General features: G+C 43.2%; 1 protein-coding gene across 2 annotated transcripts in view; it reads left to right on the top strand.

Annotated features, from left to right (window-relative positions):
* The window catches only part of MAP4 (microtubule-associated protein 4), a 277,944-nt gene that overhangs the window by 226,540 nt on the left and 39,076 nt on the right, over positions 1–12,328 (top strand). Inside the window, exon 1 of one of the 2 annotated variants that reach the window (XM_011981024.1) lies at positions 3,143–5,131. The exons of the other annotated variant lie outside the window; for it this stretch is intronic. Coding sequence (XP_011836414.1) covers positions 3,664–5,131 — 1,468 coding nt within the window. The 5' untranslated portion in view covers positions 3,143–3,663. Of the gene's footprint in view, positions 1–3,142; positions 5,132–12,328 lie in introns of those variants that run through there. 2 annotated transcript variants of the gene reach the window in all.

The raw sequence follows: 12,328 nt of genomic DNA on the forward strand, positions 1-12,328 counted from the left end.
TTCTCCTGTCTCAGCCTCCCGAGTAGCTGGGGTTACAGGCATGCGCCACCACACCCAGCTAATTTTATATTTTTAGTAGACACGGAGTTTCTCCATGTTGTTCAGGCTGGTCTTGAACTCCCAACCTCAGGCAATCCGCCTGCCTCGGCCTCCCAAAGAACTGGGATTACAGGCATGAGCCACCGTGCCTGGCCTTCTTGGTTGTTTTTTTAAAGCTAGCATCAGTAGATACATTATGTATTTCTGTGTTTTAACTACTTTGTCAAATGCTTTTTATATATATTCCCTCAATTCTCACGGCTATGTGTTTTGTTGTACTCAGACCCCTGGGTGACCACCAAGCTTATCTGTATGCCTGAGCATCTGGCTGGCATGATGTCTTGGGTACTCGCCCCTTCTATGGGCTTGAACTTCTTGGCCCTGACCGCCCCCTTCCCCAGATTGCCTCTTTCAACTCTCTGTCTCCTGAGCCTTGTAACTATGAAGCCAGTGCTTGGCCTAGTTGCTAGATGTGGACCTCATAATTATATTTTTTCAGGTTGACCACATTTCTGATCTACACAGTATGAACTGTAGTCTGGAATATGCACTCGTTTGTGCCTGGCTAGCTTCATTCTTCTGGTTTCTGCTCTTGGTCTTTTGGCTGGTTCACTTTTTGCAGTCTGCTGTTTGTGGATAGAATTACTGAGGCAGAATATGTGATACCTGAAGGTAGCAGAGACCTGTAATTTTACTTATTGCCTTAGCTGTTGGGCAGGGAGGATCTGGTGAAGTGAGTCTGGGTAGGCTAGCCAGAACTAAAAATAATTTGGCTATAAGGAACAAGTTTCTATGCTTGTTCTTTGCCTTGGTATTTTCCGCTTCTTCAGAATATAAGGGCCAACTACCACTTTCTTCAGACATGCTGCAGCATCCACCACACCCAGTCATGCCTCTGCCAATAGGCTGCACCCTCGCATGAGACAGAAAGGTTACTGAACGTACTGCCTAGTGGAACCCCAAGTTGAAATCACATTGTGAGTTGGACATAGCAGCAGGCCTGTGATTCCTTGAATGTCTGTTTCAACTTCAGATGTGAAAGTGGTAAAATGGAATCCGAGAGCACCTTAAAGATTCCCCTCCTTTTATAGAGGAAGAAACTGAAGCTAAGAGCAGTTAAATGAATTTCTAAGACTCTTTAACTATTAAGTGACACAGATTTTAAAATCTGGCCTTCTGACTCAAAGCCAAATTAATTTTTTCCCCACCATGTCAGTAAATTGAGGATGTATACGTGTGTGTCATTTGTAGGGGGTGACTAGTTTTGAGAGAATGGGGTTATTGAAGCTTACCTGATTTCTAAGGTATTTTCCAGAGTTTTCCTCTGGCATATTCGCACTGTATTGCAACAATATCTTCCCCACCCCTAGACCTTTTTTTTTTTTGGACAGGGTTTCCTCTCACCCAGGCTGGAGTGCAGTGATGTGATCACGGCCCACTGCAGCCTTGACTTACTGGGCCCAGGCAATTCTCCCACCTCAGCCTTCTGAGTAGCTGGGACCACAATTTTGTGTCACCATGCCCACCTAATTTTTTGTACTTTTTGTAGAGACAGGGTTTTGCCATGCTGCCCAGGCTGGTCTCAGACTCCTGGGCTCAAGCATTCTGCCCACCTCAGCCTCCCAAAGTGCTGGGATTACAGGTGTGGGCCATGGCACCCAGCCACCTCCAGACTTTCATAATTTTCATCACGTATTGTACATACTTAATTAGATTATTCAATTATATGTATAAAAAAGATAAGAAAGCGATAATTCAGCCGTGTTCTGTTACCACGGCCTTTCTGTATCCAATCTTGCCTCATATTTTTTCTTGTTACTAATTAGAATCATGATTCTCCTGGCATTCTTCATTTTGTTATACCTCACTTCCTTTTCCTCAGCAACATCTTTGCCATAGAGTATAGAAACCAGGTTCCTTGCCAATTAATCTGTATCGTGCTTTGTCATGTATTGCTACTAAGCAGGTCAAGATCAAGGGGAAGAAATGTATATGAGGCTCAGTTCATGTTCAGGACAGAGGTAAATGGAAATTTATATTTTTTTTTCAGCATTGCAACGTTGCCACTCATGATCATGAATGTAGCCCTGTGTCAGGTACTAAAGGTAATGCAAACAGGATATATGGTTGATCCCTGCACTCTTGTTGGGAACTTGAGTGGTATGAATAGAGAAGGTGAGTTATTGGGGACAGAGGCTACAGTTTAGCAAGCTTTCCTGTGTGGACCTTGGTAATTTCTTTACATTTTATAGACCAAAGAACAGTCTTAATTTGCCCTTTTTTCCAAAGGCATTTAAAAACTGTAATCAAATCATTGCAGTTTATGGCAAATGGCCTTTAAAAAAAAAAAAAAAAAAAAGCAATCTAAATCTTTTCTTCATCTTGGAAAAAGACTTCTCTTGGATTTCTGATAGAATATTTCCAATATGCTATGTTAGTGCAAGACAGTAACTTACAGCTAGACAAGAAAAATCAGCTTTGTTCAAAGTAAGAGCATGGCCTGTTCTTACAGTATAATTTTTTTCCCACAATTTTGTTTTATGGGTCCTTCAGCTTGAATATATAATTTGTGAGCTCAAAGCCCAGGGCAGCAAAGGACCATGCTGAGTTAAATGGCAGTAGGCTCTGGTGGGTGGGGAAAACTCCAAGCTACAATTGTTAGAGTCCCTAAGTCTGGAGGTCAGAGAAAGATGAACTGCCCCCAGTGTGTTCACATGACACCTAACAGATCATTAGGCTGGAAAGAGCAGGGCTGGTAGCTGGTAGTGGAGGGAGCAACCCAGCCTCATCCAAGGAACCAAGTGGGGACAGGGACAGGCGTAAATGCATCAGGCGTTTGTTGTCACACAAATTTCTTATAATTAGAATACCTATCCCCAAAGCCCTGATCACTGAAGTCTTTAAATGAACCCTTTATTAAACTCTTCCATTATGCAGAGCTATGGATGGAGCTCTTCTGGGTTTAGGGACCCCACTCAAGTCAGCTTTCAAGTGAATTTGATGAGTTGCTATGACAGCAAACCCACTCTTCCTCTGAGAATGAATGCCTGTAATTTTAATACTATGTTAAGGTGTAGGGCTTTTTTTTTTTTTTAGTCCTATTTTGAACAATTTCCTGGATTCTTCTTCGGGGGTTATAGCTGGGGATTGGCAAATGAGTCTCGGTTATTTTTAAAACAGTTTTCTGAGTGGGTGAATGTGGAAGGGTGGGCATGATATCAGATAAGAGAGTGTGTGGGTATACACATATCTATATCAGTGAAAGCCAAAATAATTACTATCCTTAGTGCTTGGATTGGCACCGTACCGTGTTTTAAATTGCAGATCTAAACAGAGTGCTAGTTCACAGGAAATTACATTCTCAGATTAACAGTAGCACTTCATTGTGCAGAAAGCAGCAGGTTCTTTCTTTCTCTTTCATTCATTCTTCCTTCCTTTCTTTCTTTCTTTCACATTTGTAAGTACATTTAATACCCAACTGCTTGAGGAGAGAGGGGCATTGAGGGAGAGGTGAATTTTGTCATGAATACTGGGGAATTGGTGTGATGTCACTGCAAGCTCTGTGTGATCGTAGGTGGTATTAGAGCTCCAGGAGCGAAAGCAGGGAGAGCAGTGGAAGAGACGATGTCGCTCTCAGACAAGCAGACAGCCTCTCTCACTGCCGCGTACGGTCAGCTCAGTAAGAGTAAGCCTGCGGAGTGCCGAATGGACTCCCCAAAAGAAATCAGTCAAGCCGGATTCGAATGGCAGAGGACAGAGGGCAAACTGAATGAAATTGGGCTGAATGTCAGCATGGACGGGCAACCGAAAGATGGGCTTGTGAAGAATGCCAGCTTCCTGGAGCAGAATAAGCTCTGCTTTTTTGAGGGGAAGCTAGACAAAGAGCTCAGCATTGAAGTGCAGGACACGGACTATCAAGCAGCCTCGGGTCACCTTGAGAGCAGGTATGTGATTTCAGAGACCTACCATCCCTTGGAGGGGAACTCGGTACACCAGAAGACCTCCGAGTTCCATCTGGGACTCATAGAGGGGCCAGACAAAAACAAAACCATTCCAGTTCAGGGGAAGGTGGCAGGGAAGAATGGACTAGAGACCAAGAGCCAGTCAGATCTAGATTTCCCTGGGGCTGCTGACGTCCCTAGCAGGTATGCTAAGGAGCAGGAAACCAGTGTTTGGAACCCCAACTTTCATCCAGTGGCTCAAGGCCCTCTGGGCTCAAGGGAAGCAACTCCGGGAGAGATGAAGAATAGCATCATCCCTGGCTGCCCAGTGATTGGGGTGGTAAATAACTCTGAGCAGCTGAAATGTGAGTCCCCACTCCTGGTGTCTCTAGCCCACCCAGCCCCCATTATTGAGCATTCACCCACCACCATTCCGCCAATCACTATGGTGTTCACCCAGGAACATTTGAATGCAAGCTCTCACATCAGAGACCATGATAAAGAGTTGGAGAAATTGAGTTCTACCGAGGAGGAAGCTGTGCTCAACCAAGCCCCCCAGCAGAAGAAGACAGTGCGCAGGGCCCTGTCTGAATGTTCTCACCTCTCAGTTCCCCCAGCTGTCAACCTTGCAGATAAGTACCCTGAACTCCCTGCCCGAGAAGAGCCTTCTTCTGGCCTGCTGCCTCCCCCTAGTAGCCCAATGTCTAGTCCTATGCCTGGGAAACTGGGAGCTCCTGCTATGAAGCGCTCCATGACTGTGGGTGAGGAACAGACAGCTAGCTACAAATTGAGCCCTGGGAAACTGCCTATCGTGTCTACTAAAGAGATACCTCCTTTCATCTGCGAGGAACCAGTGGCCAAGAAGAGAGAAGAATTGGCCCACTTCAGCAACAGCAGCAGCAACTCTGGGAAAAAGGAACTCGGCACTGCTGGATTATATCTCCATAGTAAGCTGGAGCAGATTCCTGAAGGAAGCAGCAAGGAAAAAGGGCAGGAAGATATTAGTGAAACTAGAATTGATTCATGCTCCCAGGTCTGCCAGCGAGGAGAGAAACAGCCAGGACAGAGAGCTCTGGCAGGGAAGAAAGAAATTGAGGTCACTGCAACCCAGAGCACTCCATCGTTTCTGTGTGAAGAGCCCCCACGTGATGGTATGTTTCTAAATTTTGCCTCCATTGGGAACAAGCAGACAGCAAGGAAGGAACCAAAGTGACAGATTACCAGCAGAGCACTAAGCAGCTTTTTACAGCCTGGTTCTGTGACTGCCTGGGGAAAGCTTAATTCCCTTGTGTTAGAAGCTTGCTGGGAGTGAGGCAAGAAAGAGAACAAAGTGAATCTTGCAGGGTCAAGCCGAATGTCTTGCTAGCATGACAGATAGTGTGAATTGAGTAGGTGGGTTCGGGGTGGAATGGGGTCAGAGAATGGTGGGCATAAAAACTAGAGCCCCTTTCTTGACCTCATGTCACCCTGTCCAACCCATCCCCCATCCACCCAGCCCTCAGCTCCCGGTTGGTTTGAACCAGATGATTCCTGAGCTCTAAATCCTCCAATCGCAAATGATTGATTTCCTTGCTTGAAAATCTGTCACTTTGTATAGATTCACAATGGGTTTATCAGCACTAACCTCCTCTCATTAAGTTGCACGATCTGGGTGGAAGCTCTGTTTTCTGTTTTGCTTCTGAGAACGTTTTACTTTTGTTCAAACTGAAAAAGAACCCTTTAAAGCTAGCTGTTTAATATTCTTTCTGTGTTCTTCATGTTTGACCCAATCTTGCTTCTAGTGTTCTCTTTTTGTGTGTGTTTTGAGAGGATTTGTGGGGAGAAAAAGAAGAAAGAGAAAACGGGGAGAGGAGGAGAGACTTGCAACCTAATAAACAGCTAAATGTTGCGGTCTTTGTGACTGCCTTTTGTGTCTTTCTTCCTGGCCCTTTTCTTCCCCATCTCCCATCCCCCCACAGCTGTTACTGTGGTGGTCTGAAAAAGCTTGCGTTTTTCTGAGTCCAGTTTGAGCACAAAGGGCCATAATTCAGGAGCTTGTAAATGGGGATTTAAAACATGTGTTTTGCTTGTTTAAAAAAAAATAGTCTTGTTTCCTGGGACCTGTTTTCTCTAATATTTATTACTCTCAGTACATTTTTATAAAGTTTTACTTTTTTTCTTTGAAAGTAAGAAATGGTATTTTCTAGAGGAGTGGTAAGTAGAAGACATACAGATGTTTTGGGTTTCTGTTTTTTTATGGAGATAAACATGTTTTTTTATGGAGGCAGAGAAGTTTAATAGTTCCTCTTTGATTTCTTATGACTCCAGGATCACAAGCATTCAGGTGTCCCATGCTGTTGCTTCCTTCTAGCTGTGACAGAACTGTAAGCTCCTCCTGGACAGGACTTTGTCATCTTTTTGTTGATCCCCAGGTGCTTTGTTCAGTACCACATACCTTCTAGGTGATCATGAGTGAAGACTTTGTTTCAGAACAAGTTCTTTCTAATTCACACTAACAGAAGTTTGTGCTAATAGAAAAAAATTTCAGATGACTGACAAATCCACTGATCCATTCACCCTGATAAAAGTTTAAATGCTGACTCTGTTAACCACTCTGTAGGTAAAACTTTTATATGAAGATTGTTTCATTTAACATGCCTACCATTTGCATTCACTATCTAGGAGCTGGAAATTGTCCTTATCCTCAAGCAACTTTCATATGAAGATTGTTTCATTTAACATGCCTACCATTTGCATTCACTGTCTAGGCACTGGAAATTGTCCTTATCCTCAAGTAACTTTCGATCCAGTTGGAGGGCTAAGAGGCAGTGGGAGGGTTGTGAATCGTGAAAACATTTTGGAGGAAGTCACATTTGAGGTGGGCCTTGGAACCCTGGCATGTCAAACAATGCAGAGGGAAAGCCTTCCAGGCAAGGGAACTCATATAAGCAAAGGTATGAAGCCTAGACAGCTCATGTTAGGTAAAAGAACAATGGAGGAATCTCAGGGCATCTAGTCATAGGGAATGTGGCCAGGCTGCCACCATTGTGTATATCTCTCTTGGGACTTCTGCTTCTCCCTGCACATGTGCTCCATTCTCTTCCCTTTAAAAATCTGTATTTCCTCTGTCATCTCTTTTTGCTTCCCTTGTGACTCTTTCTGCCCAGGACAGAATAGCATTGGGTTGCCATGGTTTGAGCTCCGTGGCCAGCTTTGTTACCACCATATATGTCAGGGTTCCAATGTTGCATGACTGTAATTTCCATGTCTTTGTCTGTACTGACAGTGACTGAATAATTATATCTTATTGGCTCAGCTTGGTCCAGTCAACTGTATACCAGGTCCCATAGCCTTCTTAACCAATCTGAGTCATTTAGACCCACCCGCTTCATTCATCTTGAGGCTTCTCTAGAGAAGAGAGGATAGGTTAAGGAAATATTCCAAAGCCATCTTTACATATGTGGCAAGAAATAATGGGAGAAAATTCTAGAAAGTTGTTTGGAATCCAGTCTTGCTAAGCTTCAAATGTCCCACTGAAAAGTTTAAAGCTTACTACCATGTTCTGAAACTGTGGTGACTGCCTATGACAGCAGATAAGGTAGCTCCAGGTCAGCTTTAGGTAGACTGACTTGCTGTCAGTAAGTGTGATGAACTGGAAGACCAAGAGTTGAAGGCAGACAATCCTGTTAGGGAAATTTGATTCAGGTAGTGGTAGATGAAACACTGAGGACATGAGAGGGGAAATATAACAGGTGAAGATAAAGTGAAACTGGAATGTGGGTGGTGTGTGAGAAAAAGGAATTGACAGTCATGCTGTGATGTGAGGCTGGTTTTCCCAGCTGGTGGTAGTATAGGTAATAGAAAGACCCAACAGAAGAGCACAGTTCAGTGAAGGAGTTAATGAGTTCCACTTCACACACTTTTGTTTTGTTTTGTTTTGTTTTTTTGAGATGGAGTCTCGCTTTGTCGCCTAGACTGGAGTGCAGTGGCACGATCTCCGCTTACTGCAAGCTCCGCCTGCCGGGTTCATGCCATTCCTTGGCCTCAGCCTCCCAAGTAGCTGGGACTATAGGCACCCGCCACCACGCCCAGCTAATTTTTATTTTGTATTTTTAGTAGAGACGGGATTTCACTGTGTTAGCCAGGACGGTCTGGATCTCCTGACTTTGTGATCCGCCTGCCTTGGCCTCCCAAAGTGCTGGGATTACAGGTGTGAGCCACCGCGCCTGGCCCACTTCACACATTCTTTTGTGAAACTCTGGGGATATGTAGATTGTGGTCTCTAGAAATTGCCTGATAGCTGGGCTTGGTGGCTCATGCCTGTAATCTCAGCACTTTGGGAGGCCTTGGCAGGCAGATTACTTGAAACCAGGAGTTTGAAACCAGCCTGGGCAACATGGCAAAAAACCCATCTCTAAGAAAAAATACAAAACTCAGGTGGGCATGACAGCACGTACCTATAGTCCCAACTACTTGGGAGGCTGAGGTGGGAGGATCGCTCAAGCCCAAAAGGACGAGGCTACAGTGAACCAAGATCGTGCCACTGTGCTCCAGCCTGGGAGATAGACCAAGATCAGGTCTCAGAACAAACAACAAAAAAGAAGTTGCCTGATATATCCATGAGACAAGGGAGGGAGTTTGTTGAGAGCTACCATCTGGGAGAGAGAAAGCAGTTTCTGCTTATGTGCAGTTACATTTATTTGTACAGGTTGAGTTACTGCATGCCTATATCATAGACAATGCAACTTTATGAAGTATTCATGTTGTTTACTGAAAATGCTGAACTTATTGAAAAATATTTATCGGGTCTGGGGCCAATGGCAGCTAGTTACACAAATAAGATCTTCTTTGAGCTTGCTGTAGAACAAAGGCGTTACCAAATTTGCGCAGTTGTTGGCTATGGTTTTTTCCCGTTACATTTTAAAACTATAAAAATGCTCAGTTTTTGACTCTAAGTACATATGGTTCAAACATCAAAAAGTACAAAGTGCTCTTCATTAAGAAAACCTCCTACCAAGACAAGATGGTATCAACTCATTGTTTTCTGCTCCTTCCCTATAAATACAACTAAATACTCTGGAAATAATTGAAGATAATTCCATAAAAGAATTTGAGGTAGAAAGAAGGCAAACCTGGTAGGGATCTCAGGACTTGAGGAATGACAGTGCAGTGAATTCCCTGGGATTGATCAGTTGATTGATTGATTAGTGGTAGAGATAGGGTCTTGCTCTGTTGCCCAGTCTGGCCTCGACCTCTTGACCTCAAGTGATCCTCCTTGCTTAACCTCCCAAAGTACTGGTATTACAGGCGTGAGCCACTGCACCCATCCCCTGGGTTTTCTTTTTGTCTCCTGCATATCCCTGGCTGGGCACTAGAGAGGCCTGTAACCTTGAATTAACAACAAGCATAGACTGAAAAAAAAAAAAAAAAGAAAACAAATAAAATCTGTTCTCTATTGCCAAAAAAGCAAGAAAGAAAAAAAAACAGCAAAGACCTAGTGGTGAGCCCTATTTCACTACCCATCCCCAATAGTGGGCTCAGTCTCCCTGCAGGTACAGTGTCAGTGCAGCCCATAAGGGCCTTCCTGTTGTCCACTCCACACTCAGCAGAAGCTGTAGGCCCGATCCACCCACATCACCAGCAACTGCAGGGAGGCCTGTCCCCTGTCCCCTACCAGGTAACAGCACCAGTGGCTTCTATAGCCCTAGTGTCTTGTAATCCTCTACCCAGTGGCAGGAGACTTTCGTAGGTTTCAAAACCTCTACTTCCTTCCCCTTAGCAGGAGAAAGCCCCCAAGGTAGGTGTTTCCTGCTCCCAGCAACCCCAGCAGAGATCAAACAGGAGGTCTGCCTGTCCCAGGCAGCCAGAGAGCAGTCCAGAGGAAGCTGTGTCTAGTCTATGGTTCCAGCATCACTCAGCCCCTATGTGCTGACACTGGGTGGCCCAGGTAAGTCCCTACAGCCCTTTCAGGCAGTACCAAAAGGGATTAGTTAGAACCTTAGCAGAACCAGAACACAATAGGCCATAATTGCATTGCAAGGACTCTAGAAACCAAATTGTCATCAGAACTACAGTCATAACCTGTAGACTAAATATAAACAATATAAACAGGATGATTGCATGCTAAAGTACAAAATTAGAATTTTAAAGCAGCCATCATAAAAGTACTTTAACAAGCAATTATGAATTCTCTTGAAACAAATGAAAACTAAAACCCTCAGCAAAGAAATAGAAGTTACATAAAAAGAACCAAATGTTAATTGTTGATATGAAAAATACAGTAATTAAAACCTTATATGGGCTCAGCAGCAGACTGCAGATAACAGAGGACAGAATCAGTGAAGTTGGGGACAGATCAATAGGATTTATTCAATCTGAACAACAGAGGAAAAAATGGTCTACAAGGAAAAAATATATCTTCAAACCCATGGGACAATAACAAAAGATCTAACATATGTATCATCAGAATCGCAGGAGAGGAGCAAGAATGCAAGGCTGAACAACTGTTCAAAGAAATAATGACTACAAACTTCCCAAATTTGACAAAAGGCAAAATTTATAGATTCAAGCAACTAAACAAATACCAAATAGAATAAATGCGAAGAAATCCATGCCATGACTTTTCATAATTAAACTTTTATAAACTAAAGACAAAAATATTTTAAAAACAAGCAAAGAGATATGATGCATTAGGGAAACAGCAATTTTCTTTTTTAACCTTCCTTATGGTGCTGAGGAAACAGCAATTTAAATGACAGCCTGTTTCTTATCAGAAACTGGGGAGTGCAGAAAGAAGTGGCATATTTTTCAAGTGTCAAAAGAACTGTCAACTGCAAGTTATTTGGTAAAACAATCCATCAGGAATGAAGGGGAAATAAATAAAGACATTTTTAGATAAAGGAAAACTAGGAATTTGTTGCTAGTAGATATACCCTTAGAGAATGGCTAAAGATAAAAAAAAAGATAAGTTATGGTAACAGAAGGCGGCTTGGAATTTCAGAAAATAAAAGAACAACAATGGAATGGGTAAAAATATGGAAATAGCCAGGTATGGTGGCTCATGTCTGTAATCCCAGCACTTTGGGAGGCTGAGGCAGGCGGATCATCTGAGGTCGGGAGTTCGAGACCAGCCTGGCCAACATGGAGAAACTCCATCTCTGCTAAAAATACAAAATTAGCCGGGCATGGTGGCTCATGCCTGTAATCCCAGCTACTCAGGAAGGCTGAGGCAAGAGAATCGCTTGAAGCCAGGAGGCAGAGATTGTGGTAAGCCAAGATCATGGCATTGCACTCCAGCCTGGGCAACAAGAGCGAAACTGGGTCTCCAAAAAAAAAAAAAAAAAAGGAAACATAATAGACTTATCTCCTCATGAATTTTTTAAAATCATAAATCATATATGAAGCACAAATTGTAATACTATCTGATGTAGTGCTTAATCTGTGAAGAGGAAACACTTAAGACATATCTTAAGGCTGGGCGCGGTGGCTCACACCTGTAATCCCAGCACTTTTGGAGACCAAGGTGGGTGGATCACTTGAGGCCAGGAGTTCGAGACCAGCCTGGGCAACATGACAAAACCCCATCTCTACTAAAGATAAAAAGAAAAATTAGCCAGGCATGGTAGTGCACACCTGTAATCCCAGCTGCTCGGTTGGCTGAGGCATGAGAATCACTTGAACCTAGAAGGCAGAGGTTGCAGTGAGCCGAGATTGCACCACTACATTCCGACCTAGACAACAGAGCAAGACTCTGTCTTTAAAAAAAATTAAAGTAGGGAGAAAATAAAGGATCCTAAATGGAAGTAAGGTTCCATCCAGTAGGTCACTCAAAGTAGTAAAACATAGCTGGGTGTGGTGGTGTGCACCTGTAGCCCCAGCTACTCAGGAGGCTGAAGATAGTAGGATCACTTGAGCCCAGAGTTTGAGACCAGCCTGAGCAACACAGTGAGACCCCATCTCTAGAGAAAAAAACAGTAGTAGAACATTGATACCAGTTTGTTGTATGTATATTGTTATACCTAGAGCAACCACTAAGAAAACTATATACAAAGCAATATACTCAAAAACTTTTTTTTAATAAAAATAGAATTCTAAAAAATGTTCAGGTAACCTTGGGTGAGATGTAATTTGAAAAAATGAAAAAAGGAAATTAAAAAGATTAAAAATGTTCAGGTAACCAACAGGAAGGCAAGAAAGTGAAACAGAGAAATGAAAAAGAGAACAAATAAAAAATAAAACATCAGACTTAAGCCCTAACATAGCAGTAATAATTTTACTTTATTTCATTTTTTATTTATTGAGATGGAATTTCACTCTTGTTACCCAGGCTGGAGTGCAGTGGTGTGATCTCAGCTCACTGCAACCTTCGC

This window comes from Mandrillus leucophaeus, unplaced genomic scaffold (assembly GCF_000951045.1).
Source record: "Mandrillus leucophaeus isolate KB7577 unplaced genomic scaffold, Mleu.le_1.0 Scaffold22, whole genome shotgun sequence".
NCBI classification, from domain to species: Eukaryota; Metazoa; Chordata; class Mammalia; order Primates; family Cercopithecidae; genus Mandrillus; species Mandrillus leucophaeus.